Source organism: Micromys minutus (genome assembly GCF_963924665.1).
Source record: "Micromys minutus genome assembly, chromosome: 2".
In the NCBI taxonomy this organism is placed as follows: Eukaryota; Metazoa; Chordata; class Mammalia; order Rodentia; family Muridae; genus Micromys; species Micromys minutus.
In genome coordinates, this window is record NC_137971.1 from 38,557,060 (window position 1) to 38,572,590 (window position 15,531).

A 15,531-nucleotide genomic window follows, 5' to 3' on the forward strand; every position below is an offset into this window, starting at 1 on the left:
AAACAGATTTCCTGTGGTTTGTCACCCTTAGAAACTGGGAGATGAGGCATTGTCCTCAAACTGAGGGAAAGTTCCTAGACCACACCTGGTACCTGGTTGGGTAGCAAACCAGCAACAATGAAATTGAAGGAGGTTTATATGAAACTAGAATGTTGTGTTCAGATTTGAATGGTCCAGTTGCTCTCAAGTTACTGGTGGGTTTTCAGCTAAGAGGTCTATAGCCCACCCACCCATCCATCAAAGCGATTTTCCAGTGTCCTCTGACGAGTTTTCTAGATAACTGATTAAAGAGTTATTAAATAGATTTAATTGAGACCACTGGGCAATTTAAAAATTAGTTCTTCAATAACAATATGAAGAAACTATTTCCAATTTTTCAGTCCTGTTTCCTTCCGTCTGCTACCTTTCTCACAATAGTTCCCGCTTCCATGACCTTCTCCTTATATTGAAGCAGTTTTAAATTTTTCTTCCTGTCAAACAGTCTTCCTATATAACACAAAATGTCTAGAAACATTTAACAATTGAATACTGTCCATGCTTTCAAGGGCCTAAAACATAAATAGCACAATGGATCTACGCAGCGGTCATCAATCTGAGGTCATACAATAGAGCCAAGGTTCTATGGAGCATTAGCAGTGAGCACAGTACTTGAAGTTGCTGCCACCATTACTCACTTGTAGTTAGATACAATGTGTCAGCTTTTATCTGTCCTCTGTGGAGGGAAATACTCTGTTCTGATAACAAATTGTGCTCACACTATGCCAAAAGACAGTATTTGTCTAATTTGTAGCTGAAGAAAAAAAAAAAAAAAACTCTATGTGATGAAATCTGGGGATTGTGGGATATACTCATTTTGTCTAAATTAGAAGGTTAAAAAACAAAGGTAAACATGTAAAAGTACTATACTAACTTTTACACTAAAAATACATTGGCTTCACTTTTCCATGACTTATAATATAGGGTCAATATACACATTCAAGGTGCAGTAACAGTATGAATATCCTTATTTTGAAGTCAGGCACCATGAATATTTCATCAATTCTAGACATTCTACTTTGAATTAAAAAGTATTCTGCACTCGATTTTCTAGTTCACAGGAGCTGGTTTTTCTGTAACCTAAACCCTTAGCTGGTTTTTACTGGGAGCTGTCCAGCAGTAGAGTCCTGACTGGGAAGGCGCCCCCTTCAGGAGGGTAGCTACCTATTTAAATCTCTGATGCATGAGTTCTGATGGGCAAAGAGTAGAATCCATTGTCTTAAATGAGATGTTAGGTTATTTGTACATTTTATTCCACCAGCCTATTTTTTGTATTCATTTCCAAAGCCAATTAAAATTAGGTGTACTGCATACTGAGTTCAGCGATACCTTCTTCCTAGAACAGCTGGCTCAGGGGTGATTTGCCATAAACAAAATACCACTCAATCAAATTTTAAAGTACAATATTAAAAACCATCTTCTGGAGCTGTACATAACTTTTATAAGTGCTTTGACTATGCATGCGCATTGGGATGAGTCTGTTCACATCACATTCTTTGGTTAACAAAACATGCTCTGAGTATTAGGTGCTGAGTATCAGTTCTTAACCCAAAAGAGAATCTATGCAGTCTTAGAGGAATATTTTGTTAACATACCCTAACCATATTTTTTACCTTTGTTTTAAATTTAATCTCCCACTGTCACCGCCAGTGGTAAAAACAGGATGTTTGAAGTCATTGGTGAGACCCTGGAACACGATTTTCCAAGCTGGATGGCGAAGATCCTGAGGCAGCTTTCGAACCCCGGCCTTGTCATTGCTGTCATTCTGGTGATGGTGTATGTACTTGTCCTCAGGCTCCATTTGAGTCCCCTCTTCTCCCCAAAGTACTGTGCTGAAACCTAACGAAATTCTTTGCTGACTGCATGAGGGTGGGTGCTACACTCCTGGAACCCTCTTCTGTTCCTGCTGCACGCAATTCACAGCCCTCCGCATCTGTCTCTGTCTTTATAGGATTATAAGATTTGTTCCCAAGTAACCAAAATAATTATCAGCAAACAGCTAAAGCAAGGGAAACATAAATGCTAAATGCTAAATCTAATCAGCATGTTGAGCTTCCCTTCACAGCACAGCCCCCACCTCATTCCATAAAGAAGATGGCAGTGAATGCAGAAATGATGAGCCTCTGTGTTCGTATTTCCCCCGGGGACCCTCTAAGCTATATTTTAAGGTTAAAGTCCTGACGAGCATTAGAAATTATTTTATTTTTAAAAGAGGGCTGCCAATAACTGTGCATTCATAGCCACAGCATCAGAGGACCAGATAATCTGTTTCTCTAGTCTATCCGTGCAAAGTCACAGTGATTTACAGAAAGAGATTCAGCAGAAGAATTCTGTTTCTAATTTGGTTTCACTGGCTTTGGACTTTGGACTTCAGCAGGACAAAATATGCTTGCTCTGGCAGAAACAAGCCAGACATTCCTTGTTTCACCTGCCAGCCCCTCTAAGTGAGGAAGTCTGGGATCAACACTGCTCTAGGTCAAGGGCAGCGGGCATAAAACCATCTCCAAGGAATCTGTGTCTACAATGCTGATGTTGGGTGGGACTTACTTCAAAGTCAAAGAAGCAAAAATTAGGGCTAAATCTCTAGCTAGGTGAAATGAACAAGCTTGATCCTAACCAGTTATTGTGACCAGCCCTATTGGTCACTGTCACAGTTATAGTCACAGAAAGTGGTGAGAGCAACGCCCATCTTTATTTTTTTATAAATTACCTAAATGTTTTAAAGGCTCAGCATGCTCATTCCTAAGTGAGACACATGCGAACATGGTAAAGTGGAACATACGTACACCCATTTTAATAAATCCATTGTTCACAGCTTTATACCCTCACATTTTCCAGATATGAGAAATAATAATACAAGACTAATTAAACAGTAACAAAGATAACCATTGTATATTATAGAATCTTATGAATCTGAGACTCAGTCTCTGAGTTATACATGTTAGAAGCATCAATCACCAGGGGCCCTTGAATTGATTTTTTTCTCCACAATTTCTTGAGCATGTGGCTTCTGAGAGCATGTTAATAAGGATCCTGTATCCTTTGGTTCCCAATTCTTTCTAATATTATAGAGAATATTGTGTCTAACACACACAGACAGACACACAACAAAAAGGCAGCTAAATTGCTACTCTTTTTGATTTATCAGAATACTTGTTTTTAAATAAAACAACACTATTGGAATGCCACTCTCTAAGGCTGCACAGACCTACCCCAGGAAATCACACTGCTGTTGTAGGTGTCCTGTAGTGATTTTTACCACAATAATCTTAAGATGTAGCTGTACTAGTTACATTGTTATTAGCCATGGATGCTCTGCTTCAATGAAGAGGTTGATCAGTGGAACAAAGACTCCTTTTTACCTCTGCCTTCAGTTCTTTCTGTTCATTCGGACCCACAAAGTTTGGAATTAATAGGACTATGGGAAGGACAAAAGTCACTTGATAAGAATGGTCCAAGACTGTTAAGAAACTGCTGACACTAACATAGCACTGTGGGCTACACATCTGTTGAACCTCATCTGTAGCTCTATGGGACACTTATAGCCCAATGGCAAAATATTGGTTTAGCTGACAGGCTCAGGGCATACTCTTAAATATACAGGAGTAAATAGTGTAGTCCAGATGAAAGAAATGTTCATGGCATATAAAAAGTGTTCTTGGTTCAAGAACTAAAGCCATCTTGGCTACTGAATCTGATGTGTGAGCTGTAGTTTCATCAGCCTTGATACAGAGGAAAGGCAGCAGCATGGAAGGGTTAAAAAGATGTCCTTGAAAGAATTGAACTTCCTTCTAATTTGCTGACATAAAATTTAAATTTCAGTTTATTACTGATATTTTTCCTAATCCCATGGTCTCCTGTTTTCTTTTAAGAGTTCCCTATAGTTGGATTGGAATTTTATTACCATTAATTAGAGAATGTTATAATCATGTCGAATTTCCCAGAAGATTATATGAAATCCACTTGGATGGTTTTCAGTGTTCATGTAACCTTTAAGTTAGTCTTCTGTTGGTGCTGTCAGTCAATGTAAAGCCAGGAAGTATATGTGAGACACACTCGTTTAAGATGTGCAGAGAATCACAGAACTTAAGCATGATTTCTGAAAGAGACTTACATTCACCTACATCCAGAAGCTTTCCCAAGAGAATTCGTATTCTACACACACACACACACACACACACACACACACACACACACACACACACAAACACACACACATACACACACACACACACACACACACACACACACAGACAATCTTATGCCAGCCACTGCCCCAGATGTTTTCATGTATGTAATCTCAGGCAGGCTCTAGCTAACCACATAAGAAATAAACCCAACTGAACCGTGCCAATAATTATGCTTCGAGCACCAGATGGCTCATAAAGGCTATTCTCCGGCAGGTGGGTGGGCAGAGGAAATGTGTTCAGTCTCCAGTCATTGGCAGGGAGGCCAGTGCCAGCCATCTTTCCTCTTTATTGCAGAGCCCTTTGCTGCTTTGTTCTGCCCTAAGAGAAGATGCGGATATTTATTTAGCCAGAATTGTTGAGCTGGAATTTGCTTTATCTAGAACTGTAAATGTCATTTAAAATCCAAAATTATTCTAGGCTGAAACTGTTTCTTTGTGAGGGAGGGAGAAATGCAAACAGTGGGAGAAAAAATTATGTTAAAGAAGTTATGCCCTTGAGGATTGTATTCTTAGTTGTAAAGGCTGAAGGCTAAACATGGAAGTTTACAGTCCTTAACTCATTGTCTAGACTTCAGCAGACTTGCTACTTTTGTTGTTGCTATTGCCGTTGTTCAGAAGGAAGATGTAATTAGAATTTAAATTAACGATAGTACACTTCCAAGATGCTAATGTTGGCCTTTACGGAATGGTAGATGTCATACTAGGTGGCAGATCAAAAACCTTGGTACTGACTTTCTGGTTTCATTTTATTCATTGTATAATTTTAACTATACTTTATATCAGTAATATTGGGGGATTGAATTGATGGCTTTATTTATCCTAAACAACAGCTACTATATCCCTAAAGTCTCACTAATTTCCCCAACCTGGCCTGGAACTGGTAATGCAGCCTAGCCAGTGAATGGGAAGTCCTCTTATCCTAAGTAACTGGGCATGCTGAGGTCTGGGTTCTAGGTATACCGCTTTACTTCTCTGGACCTCAGTACTTACTTTCAGAATATCACCTTTTGAGTAGAAAGTACCTTCTGTCCACTTTCAGGCTGCCACTGGTAAATATAATTTTATGGAGAATCATGGGAAGCTGAAAAATGATGTAAATTTCATTTTATTTTTCAATTTAGTCTGACCATCTATTATCTCAATGCTACGGCCAAGGGCCAGAAAGCAGCAAATCTGGATCTCAAAAAGAAGATGAAACAGGTATAATATAATTAATTTAAATTATATATATAAACATGCCAATGTCATGTAGAAGAAATCTGAAAGTATTCTCCTCTCCCTTTTATTATGCAGCAAGCTTTGGAGAACAAAATGCGAAACAAGAAAATGGCGGCTGCTCGAGCAGGTTGGAGATGTGGTTATGTTTTGCTGTTTTGTGTTCCTAGCAATATACTCTTGCTCTTCCCACGAGGCATTTGATGGCCAGGCATCATTGCCCTTGGGAGGTCATCCCATGCTTCCCACCATCCATGGCCTCGAACCTTCCCAAGCACTTCTCTGAGGCATTGGTCTCTCCTCCATGGGAGCAGGTGGAAAAGGATGGAAACTTTCAATAATGTAAATGAAAGGTGATCCTAACAACTCACAGGAAGCTATGAATCCTTTCTCCTCATTGTGTACAAACAGCAAGTATGTTAGGGTTCATCCTGACTAGTTCTATACATGGAAAAATTGGGAGCCTACCAAAGTTCTCCTCCTCTGATGTCATTATCTTTGCTGTCAAAAGTCACTCTACCCCATTGTCTTTCACTTTTATTATGTTCTTAGCACTGAGGATGGAGCCCATGGTTACCCAGTGCTGTATTACAAAGCTTTATCCTCTGCCCTCTCTTACTTTGATTATTTTGGTCTGGGCTGTCACTGTGTTTCCCAGGCTGCTTTGTAGGCAATCTGTCACCAGCAAAATTTCTTACATTTGCAATGTTCTAACCTTGGCCTTTAAAAACAAACAAACAAACAAACAAACAAACAAACAAGCAAGAATCACTACTGTGTGTTCACAGCTGGGCTATACTGCTTTGAAAACCTCTTCAGTGTTTCAAATACAGTTGACCTTCTAATTGCTGAGTGTCTGCATCTACAGATGTACCCAGAAATGTAGTAAGAAAAATACATTGCAATCTTACTGTGCATATAGGCAATTTTATTTGCTGGCACAATTCTGCAATACTAAAACTAAGATTTGTGGGTCAGTGGGGATGGGGATACACCTAATCCCCTGAAGATGAGACAGTGGAAGTTATTCAAATAAAGGCCACCCATACTGGTAAACACCAGAGATGGACCTTGGTCTCTGGGACCTCCACCACCATCACGAAGAGAACACAAACATAACAAGCAACCTCAATGGAAATATTTTCCATGTTCCTAACTTTATTATGACCTCATTCAGAACCTTACAATTGTTTCTGGATAGAATTTCAACCTCGTGTAAGTAAATTTGGAAGTATCCAACTTAAACCAATTTAATTTTTAAACAGAGACATTTATCAAACCACGTGAACAAGACTCTCTATGGCTTCAGAATTGGGTTTTATTGTTGTTTTTGCCAAACTGAAGTTTAAAACACTAAGTCTTTGAATATGTTGAGCAAATTCTGGCTCTGAGCTGAATAACATATATTTTCCTTTCTTTTATTTTTTATTGGATATTGTATTTACTTACATTTCAAATGCTGTCCCCTTTCCTGGTTTCTCCTCTAGAACCTCCCTATCTCATCTCTCCTCCCCCTGCTTCGATGAGGGTGTTCCCCCCATCTACCCACACCTGCCTCCTTGCTCTGGCATCACTCTAGACTGGGGCATTAAGTCTTCCTGGGGTCAAGGGCCTCTTCTCCCATTGATACCAGACAAGGCCATCCACTGCTACATATGTGGCTGGAGCTATGGGTCCCTCCATGTGTACTCCTTGGTTGATGGTTTAGTTCCTGGGAACTCTGGGGTATCTGGTTGGTTGATATTTTGGTTCATCCTATGGGTTGCAAACCCCTTCAGCTTCTTCAGTTGTTTCTCTAGCTCCTCCGCCTGGGAATCCATCCCATATACAGATACCAAACCCAGACACTATTGTGGATTCGAAGAAGCACATGCTGACAAGAGCCTGATGTTACTGTCTTCTGAGAGTCTCTGCCAGAGTCTGACAAATACAGAGGCAGATGCTCACAGTCAACCATCAGGGTGCCTTACCCTATGCAGCCTAAGTGACCTTTGAAATGGCTCTTCTGCTTCATCCTCCTAAGTAGCTGGGATCATGTCTGAATGCTGAGTCCCAGCTGTCACTTGAGATCCTATACTTAGAATGTACTCAGAAAGAAGCCCAGTTTCATATGAACTGATCAAGAACAGGCTGCCTTCCCTGCAGCTGACCAATGTAGTGTTTAATGCACTTCCAAGTCCTCGCCCACAGACTGTGACTCCTGAGTGAACTGAACTATGATTTTACATAGCTTCATGGAAACAAGGGGATTTCTTTCCTTGAAATCCTGTGGGATCTTCTCATTTTAGACTGAGACCACTGGCCATACTATTTTCCTCTAAAGCACTCACTGAATCTGAGCAAGAGTAGAGACAGTGGCTGCAGCCCGTGAGGATTTGTCCAGAGGTAGGATTGCTCAGCATCCCCAGTGTACACAGAATGCACTGAGGAGGGCCAAGGAGTTTAAAGAAAGGGGAAAGGTGCAAGATGGTCCCAAGGAGCACAACTCAAGACATTGCTTTCTGGTCTCCTTTAAGCTTAACATCTTTTAATGCACACTATCAAACCTAAAAAAAAAAAAAAAAACCCAAGCAATGACAAAAATGTATTCATATACTTTTATGGAAAAATGCTTAAAATTTGTACATTTATCTTTGTTTTTTAAAATAAAGTTCATCAATAAAAAAAATTAAAAAGCTAAGCCAAAAAAAGCTTAACATTTTAAGAATAAGAATAATCCTTTTCTCCGAGCACGCAGAAAGGTAGCATCCATCACGAGGAGCTGACATGAGCGATGAGGGTGATGTGCATCTCATGCACTAGCGTTTTCCTAACCAGAGCTACACAGGGCCACTGAAGCAGAAATGCTCATTATGACGAACTCCTTTACAATGACCGAACCTCATCCCTACTCTAGGTGGCTGCGCTCCATCCTCAGCCTCCCAAACCTAACTAAGCAACACACATTGTTAGCTCTCCTGCTTGATTCTTGAGGCAATCATCTCCAAATTGCAATGTTTTGTCGTTTCTTGACAGCTGCTTTCGTATCCACTCTCTAAGCACTCTGACCATATGTACTTATTTGGGTTGAGATGTGATTCTTGTACATACTAATTTTTTAGAGATCAATATTTTTCTATATTTCACTGATCTAATATCTCAATTTCTGTTTCTCTTTCAGTCTCACTCTTGCATATCCTTTTCTGTTGTTTGTACTCTTATCAGTGGGCCCTGCCACTCTGGAAACTCAGGTTCTTTAACTAAGTGAAATTGCTTGTTAAATTCTGGAATTACTTGTTGGTGACTTCTTCCCATCCATTTTCTACTTGTGGGATTCCTAATTTTTGACATCTTGGACCAGGTCTTTAAATTTTCATGATACTCTGTTTTTGTGTGCTTTGTTTTGTGTTTGCTTTTGTTTGATTTGCTTTAGTAATTAATGTTTCCTTAGATTTAATTTTCAAATTATCTTTTGGTATTTTCATTTCAGCTATCATAATTTGACATTTGCCAAACCATTTCAGTTTCTAAATGTCATTCCACTTTTAAAGGAGATAGTATCTTGTCTTTTTTTTTTTTTTTTTTTGTGAAAACGTTAATTCCTCTTTTTGAAGTTTCATTATTTTCATGGTTTGTAAGTCTGAGTATATGTAAGGAGAGTGGGGAAAGACCTTCAGGAACCCCATGTCAGTACGACTTAGTGGTTAAGAGCACTGACTGCTCTTCCAGAGGTCCTGAGTTCAATTCCTAGCAACCACATGTTGACTCACAACTATCTGTAAAGGGATCTGATGTCCTGTTCTGGTATTTATGAAGACAGTCACAGTGTACCCATATACATAAAATAAATAATTTTTTTTTAAAAAAGGTTTCCTTCCCAGGCACACTAGATGTCTTAGAAAAGTCAGGGTCAAACTTCAGCCTACAGAACAGGTGTGCCTAGCAAATTGGTGGGGACAAGGAATTGGGTCTCAACTTTCATGGAAGCCTCATGTCTTTACTCTGGTATTCTCTGTAATTTTCTTATATTGAATGTCATTTTTATTTACTTTTAAAACCTTTTCACAAAAAAAAGCCCATCAGTCTTCTGTCAGTACAGGAAGTTAGTGAAGCACTGGTGCCTAAGAGGGAATCGATCTTGGGCTCTGACTGCCGCTTTGATTTCTGAGATAGTTTCATTATGTGCCTCAGACTGGTCTTAGACTTCCAATGTACCTCAAGACTGGTCTTGAGTCTTGAAGTCATGATCCTCTGATTTCAGCCTCTAAAGTTTTGGGCTTACAGCCATGTACCACACGTTCCTGCTCAGCGTTCTTCTAACTGCCCCTTAAATAGCTAAAACCCCATCTCTATCTTGGCTCTTTATTTCTAGAAGAATCTATTCCTGCTAACTCGTATCTTTGGAGATTTTTTTTTGTGTGAATTCTGTGGTTCTCATTTTTCCCCCTCCATTAGGATTTCTGTTTGGCCAAACTGACAGGTTTCTTATCTACCTGTTGGGTTTTCTGTTTCCAAAATCACTGGTGCTTCTGATTTCTCCTCCACAGCAGGCATTGGTACTCCCTCCAAAAGTTTCACTCTAGTGCACTTACCTTCAAAGCCCAGGCAAAGACTGTTTTCTTTGTCAAGAGAGCAGTGATGTTATTTTTCATAATGATTCTGCTTAATTCACATTATTACTTGGAGAGTGCTTACCTATTGGATGCAGTCTGTCTTATGGGATTGATAAGCATTGCATCCTGATAGCTTCTATGGAGCTTAATATTATCAGCTACTGCTTTAAATTGTGAGTGGAAAGTATTGATTCCTATAATACAAATTGGAGTTAAAATTTACTATTATCTTTATTGATTAAAATAATGGTATAATGTATAATATTATAATTACCTGGTATTCATAATATTTACAGTTACTCAGAAAATGCCTGAGTACCTAATGACAAATAGAACACCTATCTGAAAATGATGGTTTTTATATTAATTGCATGGGGAGAATTACGAAATAAGCATTCTCTCAAGTTTTTGAGAATGTTGTAAAATGGCATAGAGATTGTTTAACTATAAAATTCCGAATAGTGTTGCAAAGTGGAGCCAATTGGGAAGAAAACAGATGTTGAAGCAGCTCATTTAGAACCATTATGTGACCTGAAAGCTAAATTTCCATTTGCCTTTCTTCATCTCCCTTTCTCTCTCGTTTTAAACAGCTGCAGCTGCTGGTGGCCAGTAACGTTATCGACTGTCCCTGGGGTGCCCAGCAGTACTCTTCACTTCCATCTTTGGATGTACTGAGCTAGAGACAGCGAACAAGTGCCAGGGAACCGCTGCTCCGTGTTCTACATTTGATGCGCCATCAAGGCCACGGTCACGACCATCTATCCAGGAATCATCAGCCCTTTTTGAGGGAGAAGAATCTCACCATGTTATGTATTTCCCCATTTTCTGACACTTTTTTCTCACCTACCTGACATCTTCTCAAACACATGGGTGAGATGTCATGATACAAATTACTGGATATAATTGATAGGATTGTTTTAAAAAGCTAAAATTTCCTCATACAACCTTTTCCCCCACATTTGTTTAGGTTCTTAAATTAGGAGGTGAGCTATTACATCATCTTCCCCCTTCTAAATTTGGAACTATCTGCATGGAGCATTCATTGTGATTATTCACTTACTTTTTTGTGTGCACTGTTTTTCTCATTAATTCATCAGGATGGTAGAGTAGACTTTTCTCACCTATGTAAAAGTCACATCCATAAAATATGAATTTTAAAAACATTGACACACTTTAAAAATACAATATTCACCATTGCCTCTTTTCTTGTTTTTCTGGTTTTCTACCCAATGAGCTCAATTCATACATCAGTACTTTTGTGTTTACAGCTGGATTCGGTATGAAAAGAAAGAGGCTTTTCAGGAGAAATGTCACATGTGATTTGATGTTCCCTGCAGTGCCTACTTAACAATAGCTTATGTCCATGAGGAGGCCTGCAGTTCATAAACAAACTGGACCTTTATGAGTTTAAGGAAAGAAGGAAGCATGAATGACTGATGTCCAGTCAGAGTCCCCTCATTCAGTCCTCAGTGAATTTAGATTGTCCTCAGTGAATTCCTTCCCTGAATTTAGATTGCTGTTTTCTGCATTTGTTTTTGTTGAGATTTGGCCTTTAATTGAGGCTTTACATTACAACTGTGTTTAAGCACGTTTAAAGTTTAAGTTCACTGGATGGTAGCGCTCTGTACCCTCCTTGCCTTGTGATGTAACCTCAGCAGTAGCTTCTAACTCACAGCATCCCTTTCTAGAGCTAAGCCAAACTCAATTCCCTCAGTTAAAGTGCTGACTTTTGTTGCTTTTCGACCTACTCTTTCTCTTTAATCTTCTCTTGGCCATGGGATGATCATACTGTTCTCTTGCCAATTCCTGACTCAGTTCCTCCAATTACCTTGTCCAGATTGGCCCATAGTACCAATCACTCTCCTGATGGGATTCTTCAGAATCTTGTATCTGTATCCTCAGTGTATGTAGCATCTATATATTTTCTGTGAATTTTTATGGCTGGTATTGATTCTTACATGCATGGATAAGCTTTGCTTTCTAGCCTGTAGCTGTATAGGAACATAAATTATACCTTCTCATTCTTTCATGTGTCTCATACAGTGCTGTGCACAGTTAGGCACTGCATAAATGTTTCTTAATTAAATTGAATCAATTTGACTTATAGCAGTTGAGACAAAACTTGTGTAAGATGCATGGAAAATGTTCTGTGATATAAGAAACGGATTAACTGCTGCCAGGCTCTGTTATAATTAGATTGTAATGCAGACGCATAAATAAAGATAGTGTTGATTTCTACGAGGGTTGTTCTTTCTCTGAGTGGTAATACAGAGACTCAGTTTATGATGTCACCAAATTCAGAAGAGAATGTTGCCCCTGCTCTAGATCCACTTCTGAAGAATGAAAGAGAAGAAAACGTATCTCTAACAGTGGTCCTCCCCTAAACTCAGCATGCTTTTAGAAATTATTTTAATCTTCTACACAGACATTATTTGCCAAGTTTCAGTCTTTCCACATATTAAAAAATCAACCTTGTGCTTTAAAAGCACCTACATACACTTATCTTGTAGAACTCAAGCATTTTAGAAACTGTAATCTTTCAGAATCCACAGAGCTCCTGAAAGCATGTCTATATGATTGACTCCATAAACAAAGGTGAGAACAGTGAATGCTGGGTCCAAAGCTGTTCTGTGCAGCTTTCCACCGCTGATCACACAGCTAGAGTATTAGTTCTATATTGTTTCTATGCCAAAGCAAGGAAACAAAAAACTAGACAGTAAATTATTTTCTTTCTGAGTAAAAAAAAAAAAAATCTCTGTGAAAGATACTCAAAATAACTTTAATTATCTGGAGAGATAATTAAATGCACTCTTTGAGTGATTTTTTTTTTTTTTTTTTTTGCTTTCAGGGGGCATATAATTTAGGCTATATCTGTGGATTTGTAATAACAAAAAGTTCAGCTATACTGTTTTCTTATTCTAATATTTCCCCACAAGACCTAAGGCCAGACATATATGCCAAAAGGATAATTCAGCAGGATTCAAATATGAGAAGATTAAGAATAGTTTTAGTGGGTGTTCTTAGCCTCAAGCGCATTTCTGAACTTAAGTTTTTGGAAGAGTTTGAAAGTTAAGTATAACTTAAAAAATAATAGTTTAGATCACAAGGCATACCTAGCTTCATTTTACCTCTTCTTTTAACATATCCAATGCCACAGAAAGTGTTTCAGGATATTTTAATGCCTATATGTAAACTATATTTTGATATTATAGCTTAAACCATTGCAGAGTTGTAGGTTCAGTTTTTAATACTGTTCTTAAGTTTGAAGCCTTTTAGAATAGTCTGTGCAGAAACACTGAGTGTAGACTGCTCTTCCGATGCGTTTCAGGACACGGCATTCATAAGTCAGTTCATTGCTATATTTATTTATTTTTTCTTACTTAAAATATGTTTGCTATTTTGTAGCACTTATTTTGAATACACTCAAATTTTCTCATAACGCTGTTTTATTTGTGGCTACATAAAGTGGTCTCTTCAGGAGCTATCTAAGTTCTTAAGAGTTTTACATTTAGGAGAACTGGTATCGTCCTGGTTATATGGCAAGTCCCAAGCTTGAAATCAAGTATTATTCATATTTCCTAGCTAAGACAACATGCTATCTGTATATGCAAACTTTTATTTTATTTGGTATGTAAAAATGTGATCATAGTTATATTTCTGTTTAGATTATAACTATATTGTTATATATAACTGGTTGAAAATTATATTTGTTTAGATTATAACTATGTTTATTGTTAAATATAACTTGTTCAAAATTATTTTTCTAAATAAGGCAGGTAGACTTTCTAATTTTCTTACGTTGACATTTTTGTGTTGCCATTGTTTACAAAGACCACATTTCTCAGGGAACTATTACCATTCAAAACAAAAGTTTAGGAGTTATGTTTGACTGCCTGACCATGTTCCCCATGCTGGCAGGTACTGAGTAAATTCCCCTCAGAACACTCTGTTGGCACCATATGGGAATAAGCAGAAATGGTTTAAATTCAAATGATGTCATAAAATATTTAAAGTATGACAAAGTACTATCTCGTTACTCTAAGTGAATTACAGTATGTTCAGTGTTTCTAGGTAAATTTACAGGCTATGCAGGCTCTGGGGATTCTGATGGTCTGTCGAGAAATTTTGTCAAAAATGGATGGAGAAGGGAAGGTATTGTAGAAGCAGGTTAGAATATTTATCTTCACTGTAAAACTCAGAAACTGTAACTATACACAGAGTCTTTGGGGATATGGACCAGATTTATCAGTTACTTCCTCATGTCTGATAGAATTCTGAGAGTGTAGGAGTAGTGGGTGAGGACGAAGCCAGTCCATTCTTATTTAAAATAATTAAATTTATTCTGTGAGTGCTTATTTATGCATGTGTGCGAATGCACTCACTGGTATGTATGAAGCCTGGAAGAGATGTTGGATATCTCCCTCTGTAGTCTCTACCTTACTTTTTGGGAGATGTTCTCTCAGTAAACCTGGACCACACAGATTTGCTGACCAGCCAGTCCCTGGGATTCTCCCGTCTCTGCCTTCCAAGTGTTGGGATTATTGTCCTGTGCATTTATAACCACCTATGCACGTGCCTGCATAGCATTTGAACTTTGATGGAAACTCAACCTGATATCCTCAAGTTTGTGCATCAAGCATTTTACCCACTGACTCATCTTCCTACACCCATGCTCAACCTTTGACAGTATAGTGTAATCTAACATAACATAACATAACATAACATAACATAACATAACATAACATAACATAACATAACATAACATTGCCATCAACAAAATTCATGGTCAAAACCAAGTTGCTAATAAATGAAAAACATTTAAGTAATTTTATTATGTTTTTTGACACATTGATGGTATCCTATGATGTAGCAGCCTCTGGGCCCCAGCTGAGTGTATCTGGAGGACCTCATCATCCTAGTCCATTTTCTGTGAGAATTTTTCTAACAAAACATTCTGTGCAGACAGCACATAAGCAGGATGATTTGAAATGACAATTAGAAATTATTAATTGCTTCAGATAAGAGAAAAACTACCAATTTCTCCTAGAGTACCCCTAGTTACTTTGGAAAATTAATCTTCAAAAGTGAAGTGATAAATGTATGATTCCCATTAGTATTGGGTAGATGACATACCTCCAATACAGACCGCAATATGTCCTCATGGTGGCAGGGTTTGCTTACAGTTTTCTAGATGGCTTACAAATTTGAGTGTGCAAACATAGCTGCCATATTTTCCTTGGGCATGGACTTACTGCTCAGCAACTGCTCCCTGTGGGTTGGGGTAAGGAATGAGCTGCAGTATTTTCAGAAAAGCAGCTGTGAGCAGCTGCGGAGGATTTATCCTGTGAATAGTTATTGATGGAGACCAGACGATGATGGATACTCAATTTGTTATTTATTGCTTCTGTCTTTTTCGTCAGTTCTACAGGACTTCTTCTGTTCCTATTCTAGTCTTATTTATTTTGTTTGCATTTTTGTATGTGTGGCAGCATGTGTATA

The 15,531-nt window shown here is 38.3% G+C and overlaps 1 protein-coding gene across 1 annotated transcript in view; it reads left to right on the forward strand.

Moving 5' to 3' along the window:
• The window catches only part of TMC1 (transmembrane channel like 1), a gene marked incomplete at both ends in the record, with an annotated part of 121,683 nt that extends 116,039 nt beyond the window's left edge, over positions 1–5,644 (forward strand). Inside the window, 3 exons of the mRNA XM_080912910.1 lie at positions 1,687–1,812; positions 5,347–5,425; positions 5,519–5,644. Of these exons, the coding sequence (XP_080769036.1) occupies positions 1,687–1,812; positions 5,347–5,425; positions 5,519–5,644 (331 nt within the window). The remainder of the gene's footprint in view (positions 1–1,686; positions 1,813–5,346; positions 5,426–5,518) is intronic.
• Between the last annotated feature and the right edge of the window lie 9,887 nt (positions 5,645–15,531).